At 49.0% G+C, this 12,953-nt stretch overlaps 1 protein-coding gene across 1 annotated transcript; it reads right to left on the reverse strand.

Moving 5' to 3' along the window:
• Window positions 1-6,146: 6,146 nt before the first annotated feature.
• On the reverse strand, window positions 6,147-8,844 carry LOC123404304 (abscisic acid 8'-hydroxylase 1). Its single transcript, XM_045098229.1, has 5 exons — window positions 8,189-8,844; window positions 7,690-8,073; window positions 7,423-7,591; window positions 7,096-7,202; window positions 6,147-6,975 (listed from the first exon to the last, which is right to left on the reverse strand). The coding sequence occupies exons 1-5, from the start codon at window positions 8,720-8,722 to the stop codon at window positions 6,763-6,765; spliced, it is 1,407 nt and encodes a 468-aa protein (XP_044954164.1). The 5' UTR covers window positions 8,723-8,844; the 3' UTR covers window positions 6,147-6,762.
• Window positions 8,845-12,953: the final 4,109 nt, after the last annotated feature.

Raw genomic sequence — 12,953 nt, forward strand, 5'->3', positions numbered from 1 at the left:
TGTGAACAACTCAAATTGTGGGTCTCATACCCATCTCCCTCGATGCATTATCTATCACATTACGTGATAGACCCTTAGTAAAAGGATCTGCCAGATTTTTAGATGTTTGGATATAATCCAATGCAATAACTCCAGAGTTTCTCATTTTCCTAACAGATTTTAACCTTCTCTGAATGTGTCTTGATGACTTCATGTTATCCTTTGAGTTGCTCACTTTCCTGATCACAGTTTGATTGTTGCAATTCATAAGGATACCCGGTACAGGTTTCTCGACAACCGGCAAGTCACTCAAGAGCCGGCGAAGCCAATCTTCTTCTACCGTAGTTGTATCTAGTGCTGTTAGTTCTGCTTCATTGTTGACCTTGTTAAGATCGTTTGCTTGCAAGACTTCCAAGAAACAGCGCCACCTCCATGAGTGAATACATATCCGCTCATGGCCTTTATCTCATGAGCATCACAGATCCAGTTTGAATCACTATACCCTTCAAGCACCTTTGGGTGTCGAGTATAGTGAATTCCATAATTTGCAGTGCCTTTCAAATAACGCAAAACTCTGTGTAGAGCTTTCCAATGCACATCTCCAGGTTTTGAGACAAACCGACTCAGTTTGCTAATAGCAAAAGAAATGTCAGGTCTTGTAGCACTGGCTAAGTACATAAGCGAGCCAATAATCTGAGAATATTTCAATTGGTCTCTAGCAATTCTTCGATTCTTTCGAAACATCACGCTCGCATCATATGGTGTGGGAGAGGACTTGCAGTCACTATACCCAAAGCGACTCAAGATCTTTTCCACATAATGATATTGAAGCAACGTAATCCCACCATCTTCTTCTCTCAACAACTTGATGTTCAGAATGACATCAGCCACTCCTAAATCCTTCATCTCAAAACAGTGAGATAGGAAATCACTGACCTCTTTAATAACATTCAAATTTGTTCCGAAAATCAGTATGTCATCAACATACAAGCAAAGGATAACTCCCTCGCCCCCACCATGGCAATAGTACACACATTTATCAGCTTCGTTTATTACAAAGCCTGCAGTTGTTAGAGTTCTTTCAAACTTCTCATGCCACTGCTTGGGTGCTTGCTTAAGTCCATATAAAGACTTCTGCAACTTGCATACTTTGCCTTCCTGACCATCTACTACAAACCAATCTGGTTGTTCCATGTAAATTTCCTCATCCAACTCTCCATTTAGGAAAGCAGTCTTAACATCCATTTGATGAACGAGAAGACCATGTGAGGCGGCTAGTGAAAATAGTACTCGAATAGTGGTCAGTCGAGCCACGGGTGAGTAAGTATCAAAGAAGTCTTCACCTTCCTTTTGGGTATAACCCTTAGCCATGAGTCGTGCCTTGTACTTTTCGATAGTACCATCAGGCCTAAGCTTCTTCTTGAATACCCATTTGCATCCTATAGGTTTGCACCCATAAGGACGATCAGTGATGTCCAAGTTTCATTTGCCAAGATGGAATCCATCCCACTATGGACTGCTTCCTTCCAGTAGTCAGCATCTTCAGACGCATAGGCCTCTGAAATAGAACTGGGAGTGTCATCTATGAGATACACAAGAAAATCATCACCAAAGGACTTTGCAATCCTCTGTCTCTTGCTCCTGGTAGGAACTTCATTGTTCTCCTCCACAATATTTTCAAAGTGTTCCAGCGAAATGATAGGTTCAGTAATTGTGACTAATTCATGGTTTGATGAATAAGGCATCTCCTGATTAGATGAGGTAGCTATATCCTTCATGGGAAAGATATATTCGAAGAAAGTCGCATCATTCGACTCCATGATTGTACCGACATGCATGTCAGATACCTCAGATTTTACAACCAAGAATCTATATCCAATGCTATGAAAAGCATAGCCCAGAAAAACACAATCCGCAGTTTTTGGTCCTAGCTTGCCCTTCTTTGGGATTGGCACATTGACTTTCACCAAACAACCCCAGGTTCGTAGATAAGAGAGTTTTAACCTTTTCTTTCCCATTCCTCGAATTGAGTTATCTCTTTGTTCTTTGTGGGAACTTGATTCAGGACATGACATGCAGTCAATATCGCCTCCCCCCACTATGCCTTGGAGAGACCCGATGTGTCTAACATGGCGTTAACCAAATCAGTTAGAGTACGCTTCTTTCTTTCGGCTATCCCATTTGATTGAGGTGAATAGGGAGGCGTCCTCTCATGGATTATACCATGTTCCGCACAGAAATAATCAAATTCATTTGAAAAATACTCTCCACCACGATCGGACCTAATCCTCCTGATCTTTCGATCAAGTTGGTTTTCTGCTTCAGCTTTATAGATCTTGAAAAAGTTCAAAGCCTCATCCTTAGATTTCATAAGATACACTCGGCAGTATCTAGTGGAGTCATCAATTAGTGTCTTGAAATATTTCTTTCCACCTTTTGTCAAAATGCCACTCATTTCACATAGATCTGAATGTATGAACTCTAGTGGTGCAAGATTTCTCGTTTCGACAGTCGTATGAGACTTACGAGGTTGTTTGGCTTGCACACAAACTTGACACTTAGATCCCTTGACGGTGGTGAAGCCAGGGATTAAGTTCAATTTGACTAGTCGTGACATGCAACCAAAATTAACATGACATAGACGTGAATGCCATACATTTGATTCACTATTGTTGTAAACATGATTAACAACTATATTGCAAACGTCTGCCAAGGATAAACGGAACAAGCCTCCTGACTCATAGCCTTTGCCAACAAAAGTTCCATAGTTGGATATTACAAATTTATTAGACTCAAAGAAAAGCTTGTAGCCATCTTTACACAAAAGAGATCCGCTAACAAGATTTTTATTCACGGAGGGGACATAGTGCACGTTCTTCAGCCGCACGACCTTCCCCGAAGTAAACTTCTGATTGACCGTGCCAACACCACGAACAGAAGCACTTGAACCATTGCCCATCAGCACGGTGGAAGTCCCTGTGGACTGATAAGATGAAAACATGGAAATATCACCGCATACATGCACATTAGCACCCGTGTCAATCAGCCAATCGGGAAAATGACATACTGAAAGGATAGTGGGAAATATACCATACCCAACATCCTCCACGTCAGTGTCTCCAATGACAACATTAGCGGACTTGCCGCCTTTCCCATGTTGACGCTTGTCATAACGATTAGGGCAGTTAGGTGCCCAATGATCAGGATCTCCGCACACATGGCAAACACCTTTCTTCTTGTCATTCTTCTTCTTGAAGTTGGTGTGTTGTACAGCCTTGTTCTTCCCATCAAACATTGCTTTATCATCAAACTTGCCCTTGTTCTTGAAATTGTGGGGCTGGAAGTTTTTCTTCTGTACCAGATTGGCACTAAAACCTCCCTCAAAGCCTCGAGCACGTGTGTCTTTTGCTCTCGCCTTTTCTTCCACATCAAGAGTACCTATGAGAAACGGAATGGAAAACTCTTGTCTCTTATGCTTCAGTAAGGTAGCAAAGTTTCTCCACGAAGGAGGAAGTTTAGTGATGATGCTTCCGGCAACAAACTTGTCCGGTAGCATGCAATTGAAGTGCTCAAGTTCTCTTGCAAATGACTGTATTTCGTGAGCTTGCTCAACCACGGAGCGCTCTTCAGTCATCCTGTAGTCATAGAATTGTTCCATGATGTACAGCTCAGTGCCAGCATCCGAGACCCCAAACTTGGCCTCGAGTGCATCCCACATATCTTTTCCATTATCAATTGGCGCATAAGCATCAACTATGTTCTCACCGAGAACTCTCAAGAGAGCAGCCTTAAACAAGGTATCCATTTTCTGAAAAGCTAGCTCCTGTTGAGCATCATGATCTCCTTCAAGTTTGCCAAGAGTGGCGTCATAGCAGCTCATGGTTTGAAACCACAATACAACTCTCATGTGCCACCTCTTATAGTGGACACCCAAGAACAAAGGAGGTCTCATGGAAGCAGCAAAACCACTCGGGGTAAATTTCCTATGATAAGGTTTTTGGATTGTTGGAAATAAGAGCAATTTACCATAGAAATTTATTAAAAGGAAAGCTAGGATACACATAACCATCATAATAAAGATGAAAGAAGGCATGCAATATAGAGATGACACGACAAAAGACATGTGCACGTATGATCTAGAAAAGAACATGTGTGTAACCGTTCTAAATAGACAAGGTATCATATGGAGTGATGAGCAGAAACGGAACATATCTAGAAGTGAAACTATAGCAAAAAATTGCGGTAGGAACTCAAAAAAGAACATGTGTATGTACTGAGTTACGGCAGCAGGAGGATTAGTGTTCGCGTTGTCGTTGGCCATGTTCCCGAAGAGGTGGTCGACGTCAAGGAAGTAGTCGTCGTCCGGGAAGAGATCGTCGGTGTCCGTGATGGAAGCCAGTAGTCGCGCTGAGCGGTCCCCAAAAACCTTATCGCCCTTCTCCCGTACAGGACTCGAAGAGACGTAGTTTCGGAGGCCTACTATCCCGACCTACGGTGCACGCCGCAAGACGGGATGGGGAAGAACGTAGCAGCAGCACAGAGAAAGGAACCAGTGGCGAGAGGGAAGTTCTGATGCGTCTCTTCGGAGAGGAGCGACCTCTCTTTTATAGGCGCAGGAGAAGGAGGCGAGAGACCAGCGACGGGAGCTGAAGAGAGCTAGGGATACGAAACGCACGGACAACAGCGTTTGCTTTCAATATCCACTACAGCAAAAAAATGTTTAGCTTCTCCGAGTGATCTTTCGTATACCCCGTCCTATCTTTTTCGTCTTCCGCTCTGGAATTTACTATTGGTGGGTTGTAACGCAGCCACGGATTGAGCGAAAGCCGCCCAAATGAAGATCAGATCACGAAATCATTCTACGACCGATCGAGTTATTCTCTATATCTTTATATAAAATAAGAAGACAGAGAGACTCGGTCGTGCGTGGCAAAATTTTAGTTCGGCTCGGCTCATTCCCGCAACCCGCGGCGCGGCGAGGCGGGCGGCGGAGGAGGAGGAGCGCGTGTGTATGTCTCTCTTGTTCTCAAGCTCATACATGTGTGAAAATATCCTCCCTTATAAGGAGGTCCAACTCCTACTAAACTAGCAATGTGGGACTAAACATTTCCACCTCTTGTCTTGCACAAATGGGTTGCGTGGGCCTCTAGGATTTATTAGGAATTTTCTGAAATTATATATTGGGCTGGCCCATAAGTAAACAAAATTACAGCAACCACAACATGGGGAGGAGGGGACGGGGGGCTTACCGGAGCGGCAGGGGAGGGGGGTCGAAGGCGCGCGCAGGGACAGACAGGGAGGGCTCCGGCGGGCGGCGACGGCGACACAAGAGCGCGCGAGGGAGAGGAGGGAGAGGGAAGAAGTGGAGGGAGAGTTAGGGGATTTGGGAGCCAACAGAGGAGCACGCGTACTAGTGGCGATAATTCCCTAAGAGCGCTATTTCTATTCTATTTAGCAGTAGCGCTTTTCTCAAGCGTGCGCTGCTACTATTGGTACCGTCGGTGGGCTTGTTGTGCCACGTTTAGCAGTAGCACTGTTTACATATCAAACTCTACTGCTAAGGCCATTATCAGTAGCGCTTGCCAGAGCCAGCGATGCTGCTAAGTAGCAGCAGTGCGTGACAATTTCCAACGCTACTATTAGGCTCCTACCTATAAGGTTTTTCCTACTAATGATGGATCACGCTTGGACATAAAAATAGACATACACCGAAGAAATTTGAAGGTCAACCTTGGAGATACTCTTAGGTGACATCCATCAACTTGGATTCAAGCTCCTACTATGACCAGCTTCTTCCAGAATTAGTTTGTAGAACTCTAAGAGTGGTTGATCTAAGAGAAGAGCAAGAGTGGAGACAGGGCTCCACCAAGGGAGTGAAGAGCTAGCCCTTCCAGAATCACAGAGGCCAGCCAAAAGGCTTTGTTTCTAGAGCATCAATCTCGACCACAAGCATGCGTTGATTGTTTGGCCCACCCCCAAAGTCCAGGCGATATTTTATGGAGGAGGTGTACCTTGTGTAGCGTGGACTTTGTTGCTTCGAAGCATGCACGGACACGCACGAGGCGATCGGGAATGAGTGTTGCTTACTCCTACCCGTACTGCCCAGCTAATACTAGTATTGAGACATATAGAAACAGATCACAGATACTTGTATGCGATTCCATCCATAACCATAAGAAAGCCAATTTCCAGTTGCATTGACGTGTAACAAACAATACAAAGGGGTCGCTCTCCCGGGGGCCTCCTTTTGGCCCTTGCCGCGGTCGATCGATGGATTGATTGATTATTCGATCTAGCTGCCAGCCTGCTTTCAGGCGGGCAACCTATCTTACATCCCAATCAGGGCCTGTCAGTCTGCTGTCTTCTCTCCTCCTATAGGTGTTGCCAAAAAACTAAAAATAAAAAAACTGAAAGAAAAGGATAAAAAATGGTTGGTTTTACAGTTGGGCGCCACTTCTTTGTGGCGCCGGATCTCCCTAGCTGAGAATGCCTACGTAGTGCTACCACTGACTGGTGTGTGTTTGTGAAGGGCAGGAATTTTTCCTGGTCTTGTCTCGCCCGGCCGTCATGGTCCTAGCTGAAGAAGAATCTGTACAAAGGACTTTGACGGTCCGTGCTCCGATCCGATCCATCGCCAGCTCCCGCCGCGGCGCCCACCGCTACAAGTGTCCCCTCCGACGGCGACCGGCACGGACACTGACGGATGGAGAACCGATCCGGTTCGCATGCGCCACGCCGTTGCCTCTATCGTGGTGTTGATTTTCCGAAGGAGGAAGACATAGATCAGGCCTTGCGGGTGAAGGTCATGGGGAGGCCGTTGATGGGCAGGGCGAAGGGGCCGAACTGCACGCCGCTCTCGGACTTGGAGGTAGACCATCTGTACTTGGTGGCGAGGTGGTGGCAGAGGACGAGCATCTCCAGCTTGGCCAGCTCGTTGCCGGGGCACGAGTGGGTCCCGTTCCCGAACGGCATGAACGTGTTGGGCTTGGGGGCCACCTGCAGTCACCAAGAACAAAAACGCAATCAGCTAATGAACAACGGGGGACTCTCAAGCCTATCATCATCATCATCCAAGGAAAAAAAAACAGTAGAAGAAGAAGATGTGATGATGCTGACCTCGAATCGTGAAGGATCGAACTTTTCGGGGGAGGGGAAGTGGTCGGGGTTGTGGTGGATGTTCCGGAACAGGGGAAGCACTTTCCAGCCCTTGGGGATCAGGTACCCTGCACGGAGGAGCGAGCCGAGCCGAGGTGAGTTGCGAGTTCGAGTTGTTGGTCTATTTCGTCCGTTCGGTTAGGAGCACGTCCTTTCCGAGCCAGTTCATGCGCAGGCAGCGCACTGCTGTAGCTGTACTCCGAGAGGTACAGCACGGTACAGCAGTGCGCTGCCGCAAACGACCAAAGCGAAGTTGATTGATGTCTCTGCTCAGAGCTCAGTGCTCACCTTGGTACTCCACGTCCTCGACGGCCTCTCTGAAGGTGAAGGAGAGGATGGACGCCACCCGCATCGTCTCCTGGATCACCCGGCCCGTCACCCGCATCCGCCGCGTGTCTGCCCACGACAGCGGCTCGCCGGACAACGCCTTCTCCCTCGCGATCTCGGCGTGCTCTTCCTGTTGTCAATCGTTTCACGCGCGCGGGTCAGAGACACTGCCTTTCGACATGCCGGGGTGCCAAAGCGGGTCAGCTGGTCGGTTTGATGGCGACTTACGGTGACGGCTTTGAGGACGGCGGGGTTGTCGCCGAGGAACTTGACCATCCACGTGAGCACGCTGGCGGTGGTGTCCCGCGCGGCGAAGATGACGCCGATGGCGTTGTCGGCGATCTGGTCGTCGGTGAGCGCCTCGCGGCCGTCCATGAAGGAGCCCAGGAGGTCGCTCCCGCGCTCCCGCTCGCGCCGGGCTGAGATGATGTGGGCCACAATGGCGCCCAGCCGCTTCCGGGCCTTCATGGCCTTGTGGAACAGCGTGCCCGGCAGGTTCACCGGCATCGAGTTGTACCCCTTCTCCAGCGTCAGGTAGCACTGCTTCAGCTCCTCGATGTACTGCATCTCCTCCTCCCCGAAGATGGACAGCAATGCCACATTCAGAGCGTACTGCGCAATGACACCAACAAAACCATCAGTGACCATTTCTAAGCATTTAGCCGCAGAGCAGAGCAGAGCAGATGAAAACAGAGGAGGCAGGAATGGAAGAAGAAGAAGAACTTACAGTCTTCATTTCTTGGAAGGTGTTGACTTCATGGCCTTCCCATGAGCCGAGGGAGCGGAGGGCGATGGCCTCGATGGATGAGACGGAGCCGCGGATGGCCTCGGGGGAGAAGGCGCGGGAGACGAGACGGCGGAGGTGGGTGTGGTAGTCCCCCTGCTGGAAGAAGATGGCCTGGCGGCCCAGCATCCGCTCCTTGCTGGCCGGGAAGGTAGGCTTGAAGAGGTGCGCCTGCGTGACGAGCACGAACTTGGCGGCCTCCGGGCTGGACACCATGACGCAGGGGCACCCGAGGATGTGCGTCTTGAAGATGGGCCCGTACTTGTTACGCTTCCTGGCGAAGAAGACGTTGGGGTTCTTGGAGGAGTAGAGCTGCGTGGTCTCGCCCACGTACGGCCACCCCATGGACCCCGGCGGCAGCCTGCCCTTCTTGCCGCCGCCCGACGACGACCGCCCGCCGGCGCCCTTCCTGGCGCGGACGGCGCACACGAGCACCAACGGCACGAGCAAGCAGAGGAGGAGGATGAAGGCACCCATTCCAAAAGGATTTCTTCGGTTCTGTTACCTGCAACCTGCAACGGAGGCCCGAAGGAGGAAGACGAGGAGGAGAGGAGGGGAGATGGGTGGTGGTGGTGGTGCCTGGGTGTGGAGGGAAATGCGAGCGGCGTGGCAGGTATTTATAGATTGGCGGTGATGCGCCGCTCCCGCTCTCTCCTCGTTGCCGGTCTCCCGGCCCCTGCCTAAAGATCTAAACTAAACTAGGAGCTGTGAGGCTCAGCGAATTATTGCGCAGTTTAATCGGGCAAGAGCTGGACCGAGCCACTAATCAATTGCCCAATCCACGCAGTCCAGTCCAGTCCAGTCCAGCTTTCCAGCGCGGGAGGTCGCAACACCAACAGCTCACCCATCCATCTCTCTTTCGGCCCACGTCCCGTCTCCTCTCAGCGCTGCACACGCTCTCGTACGAGACGACTGATGCTTCCCTCTCCTGTAATTCTGCTGTAGCATTTGGCCGCATGCTCGATTGATTACTCAGATATATACTCTTCCCTCTCCTATAATATCCCAGCCCCGTCCTCCTGGCCTGGCCACGGCATCGTCACGTAGCACTAGCTCAGTTGGCCTCCAGATATTTTCATTGGCCCGCATGTCTACTGATTGGGCCGGTTATTTATGTCCTCTCATTCTTCGTTCCGTCTAAGACTAATGTGAGTCATTCTCTACGTGATTCTTGGGGGTGAAACACTGAACGGTTTAAAGCAGCCGTTCAGTAGGAATGCATGCGGAATGACAGGTGTTGAACTGACCTTTTGGTCCGTCGTCAAGGAAATTGTCGCGAGCATGCACCTCCGTGTCTTAAATTTTCGAAAAATATTAAAATCAACCGGCTAATTACAGCGCGGCTTAAGCCTTCTCAAGACATGGGCATGTGTCCCTCTCAGCCGCCCGCTTCCCTACCATCTTATGCTTTTCGATGCGTTCCCCTCCACTCACCAACTCCTCATCTTCTTCCTCCCATTTCTCATTCACGGGCTCTCTCCTTGTCTGTTGCAAGGAAGAGGCGACCCCGGCCCACCCCCGACATCGCGCCCAAGCTGCCTAGTAAAGCTCCGACTAGGGGCAAAAGTAGTGTCCGCCGTTGCTGCACACGATGAAGCACCTGCATCGTCGTCGTGTGCTGCATCGCAACATATGGGTACCCATTGTTGTTGCACACTCGCAATATATGAGTACCCATTCTCCGTTGTTGCACACTCGCCAACTCCTCATCTAGTGATGGCAATGGATACCCATTACCCACATACCCTGCGGATAAAACCCCTATTAGGGTAAGAGTATGGGACAAAAATTTACCGATGGGTATATAAATAGAAAATTCTCAAACCCATCGGATAGAGCGGGTATGGGTATGAGATCATATAACGCATACTCATATATCCGTGTACCCATATAAAATCTATGTAACTCAAAATTATCTCTACAATCTACACGATGTCAATAATTTATGAATTGAAAATCTTTGCAAATGTGTTGTTGTTTATGACTATATGATGTTGTTTTATAAGTATGTGTTGTAGTTATAATCTATTTTTGTAAACTATATGATACAATGCAGTTTATAACTATAAGTTTTTAAAATTGGTGTTTTGCAAATATGGGTAATTTTACCCGCGGGTACCCGTCTACCCTGTCAGCTAACGGGTATGGGGAAAATTTGTACCCGTTGACAGGTATGGGTAAGGATGATGGATAATATCAGATGGGGCGGCTAAGGGTATGGGGAGGCTCCACCCATACCCATACCCTGCGGGTGCCATCCCTGACCTCATCTTCTTCCTCACATTTCCCCTCCACGGGCTCTCTCCTCATCTGCTGCAAGGAAGAGGCGACCCGGCCCACCCCGACATCGCGCGCATGCTGCATGATAAGGTCCAACCACGTGCTACAATAGTGTCCGCCGTTGCTGCACAAGACCTGCATCGTCGTCGCGTGCTGCATCGCAATATCCGCCCGTTGCCGTCGTGTGCTTCGTCACAACAACCCTGTCGATGTCGCACTGTGATGGAGCACTGCCGCCCGCGGTGATAACGTTGAAGTGAAGCTTCGTCGGAGGCCATCGGGTGTTGCAATGGATCTTCAACGGGGGGCTCTTGGTGCTGCCACGGAGTACCAACACGCGTTGGTGGCGCTGTAGTGAAGCTCCGCCGACGGCACGTCAAGGTGCTCCCATGGAGCTCGTCGCGTCGGCGTGTCTAAACATCGTCGGGCGCTGGGATGGAGCATTGATGGAGTGCCGACGCCGCTGGAGTGAAGCGTCACCGGCAATCGGGTGCTGCATTGGAGCTCGCTGCGATGGCGTGGCGCTGCAGTGAAGCTCTGCCGATGGAATATCAATGTGCTACCATGGAGCTCGCGCGTCGTCGTGGCGCAGTGAAGCTCCGCCGGTGGCACACGTCGAGGTGCTGCCATGGAGATCGTCGCGCCGGGTCGGAGCTGCAGTGAAACATCGTCGGCCGCCGCCATGTGCTGGGATTGAGTAGTGACGGAGTGCCGATGCCGCTGCAATGAAGCATCACCGGCGATGGTGCTACATTGGAGCTCACCGCACTAGCGTGGCGCTGCAGTGAAGCTTCCCCGGCAAGTGGAGCATCGTTGCGGGCCGATGAGGGATGTGTTCTCTGCTCTGAGTCGAGCGACGCTGCTCCCTACCAAGATGCTCTTCGTTGCAACGAGAGGAGGACGAACCAGTCATTGGCGTTGACCGAATCCAACGGGTAACGCGACAGATCTGATGGTCCATGACCCGATTGATTTCCGCAGAAAATCAGTCGAATGATTCGTAGCACATACCTTAATTTTTTGATTTGGCAAATAAAGGAAGCACCCATTTGATATGTGCTTGAACTTCTTTTTACCTCACCCACCTTTTTTTCATTCGTCCGATCAGCGTCTGACAGCCCACGTCATTTCTTCCTTTCCTTGCCGTCTTCCACCTCCCGTCACGAACTGTCCCCAATCATGCCAACCTCTTCACATACTATAGCGACGGTGATGAGGACATGGCTACCTTGGATACGATAAAAAATATTTTATATTTGCATATTTGTGAGGTGATTTCTTAAAATAATTATGCAATAATTTATTTATGTTATCCGAAACAAAAATACTTCACATATTTCTACCCGATGCCTAAATGCAGAATTGTCGAACGCTTGCACGAACCACGTGTGAAGATAAAGAAAGAGGAAATAATTAGGTGTTGTTCAAGAAGTCCGCTCATATCAAAGAAAATGGTTATGTGTTGTTTAAGAAGTTCTCTCACGTCATTTTTCGCCCAAGAAAAGATAAAGTCCAAGTCTCCCACGTTCTGGACTCAGATTCGGACTGCATAAACACACATGTCTCAAAACGTCAACAACGTTTGCATACGGACTTCGAATTGGGTGATTCTTTTTTTTGTTTGAAAGAAGATTTTATCTACGTTTCAGCCCAATTGGAATCATTTTAAAATTCTTCCTAAGCGTGGAGATAATAACGAAACAATCTAACATTGCACCAGAATTCGAGTCAAACTACAGGTCCAAAGGTGTTGCATCAGCTTCACTTGGGTCCATAGGCCTTGTATGATCTAGGGTTAGTTTTAGGCTGTCTTGGGACGTCCTTTCACCTCCTTGGCCGCCACCCTTGCTCCTATATAAGTAGATCAACCAAGTAGCTTTTTGTATGTGATTTGTTTAGTTAAAAGTTAGCATTGCAATTTCTGTACTTCGTTTATGTCTAACGACCAGACCAAGACCGATTTCGGATCCTCATCCTTATCAATACTTCATATATATTGGCAATAGTCAGATTGCTCTTATCATATTCTTGCTTGTTCTTCGATTGATTGGAGGAAGAGACCTTCATGGTCAGGTTGATTGTGCTCCGACGTGGTCAATAACCTTTTGAAGTTTGTTTAGCGATTGCTAAGGCACAACGTCGTGCATGTTTGTAGTCGAATCATCAAAGTCGTCTCTACCAAATCGAGCCACCATCTTATCGAAAGATCGTGAACCAGGCCTCTATTAGACGGTCTCACTGAACCAGCCACCACGGGCCTCCCCCTCCATCGTGTTGCCATCGCCCGCAGCCATCTCTCTAAACATCTCCGGTAAAGAGATTTTTCAGCGGCATTGCAACCCTCGGGCTGCACCCATCAAGTTTCAGACTCATTTCCGTCGGCGATAGCACTCGTGCACAACTTGGCCTCGCCGTGGCCAACGCTCCC

The sequence above is a fragment of the Hordeum vulgare genome, chromosome 6H, assembly GCF_904849725.1.
Source record: "Hordeum vulgare subsp. vulgare chromosome 6H, MorexV3_pseudomolecules_assembly, whole genome shotgun sequence".
NCBI lineage: Eukaryota > Viridiplantae > Streptophyta > Magnoliopsida > Poales > Poaceae > Hordeum > Hordeum vulgare.

Coding starts and splice junctions, on each gene's coding strand:
- LOC123404304 (XM_045098229.1), bottom strand. CDS start 8,722: ATGGGTGCCTTCATCCTCCTCCTCTGCTTGCTCGTGCCGTTGGTGCTC. Junction 7,592..7,689: donor CCGTCCTCAAAGCCGTCACC/GTAAGTCGCCAT, acceptor GATTGACAACAG/GAAGAGCACGCCGAGATCGC. Junction 6,976..7,095: donor TCGATCCTTCACGATTCGAG/GTCAGCATCATC, acceptor TGGTGACTGCAG/GTGGCCCCCAAGCCCAACAC.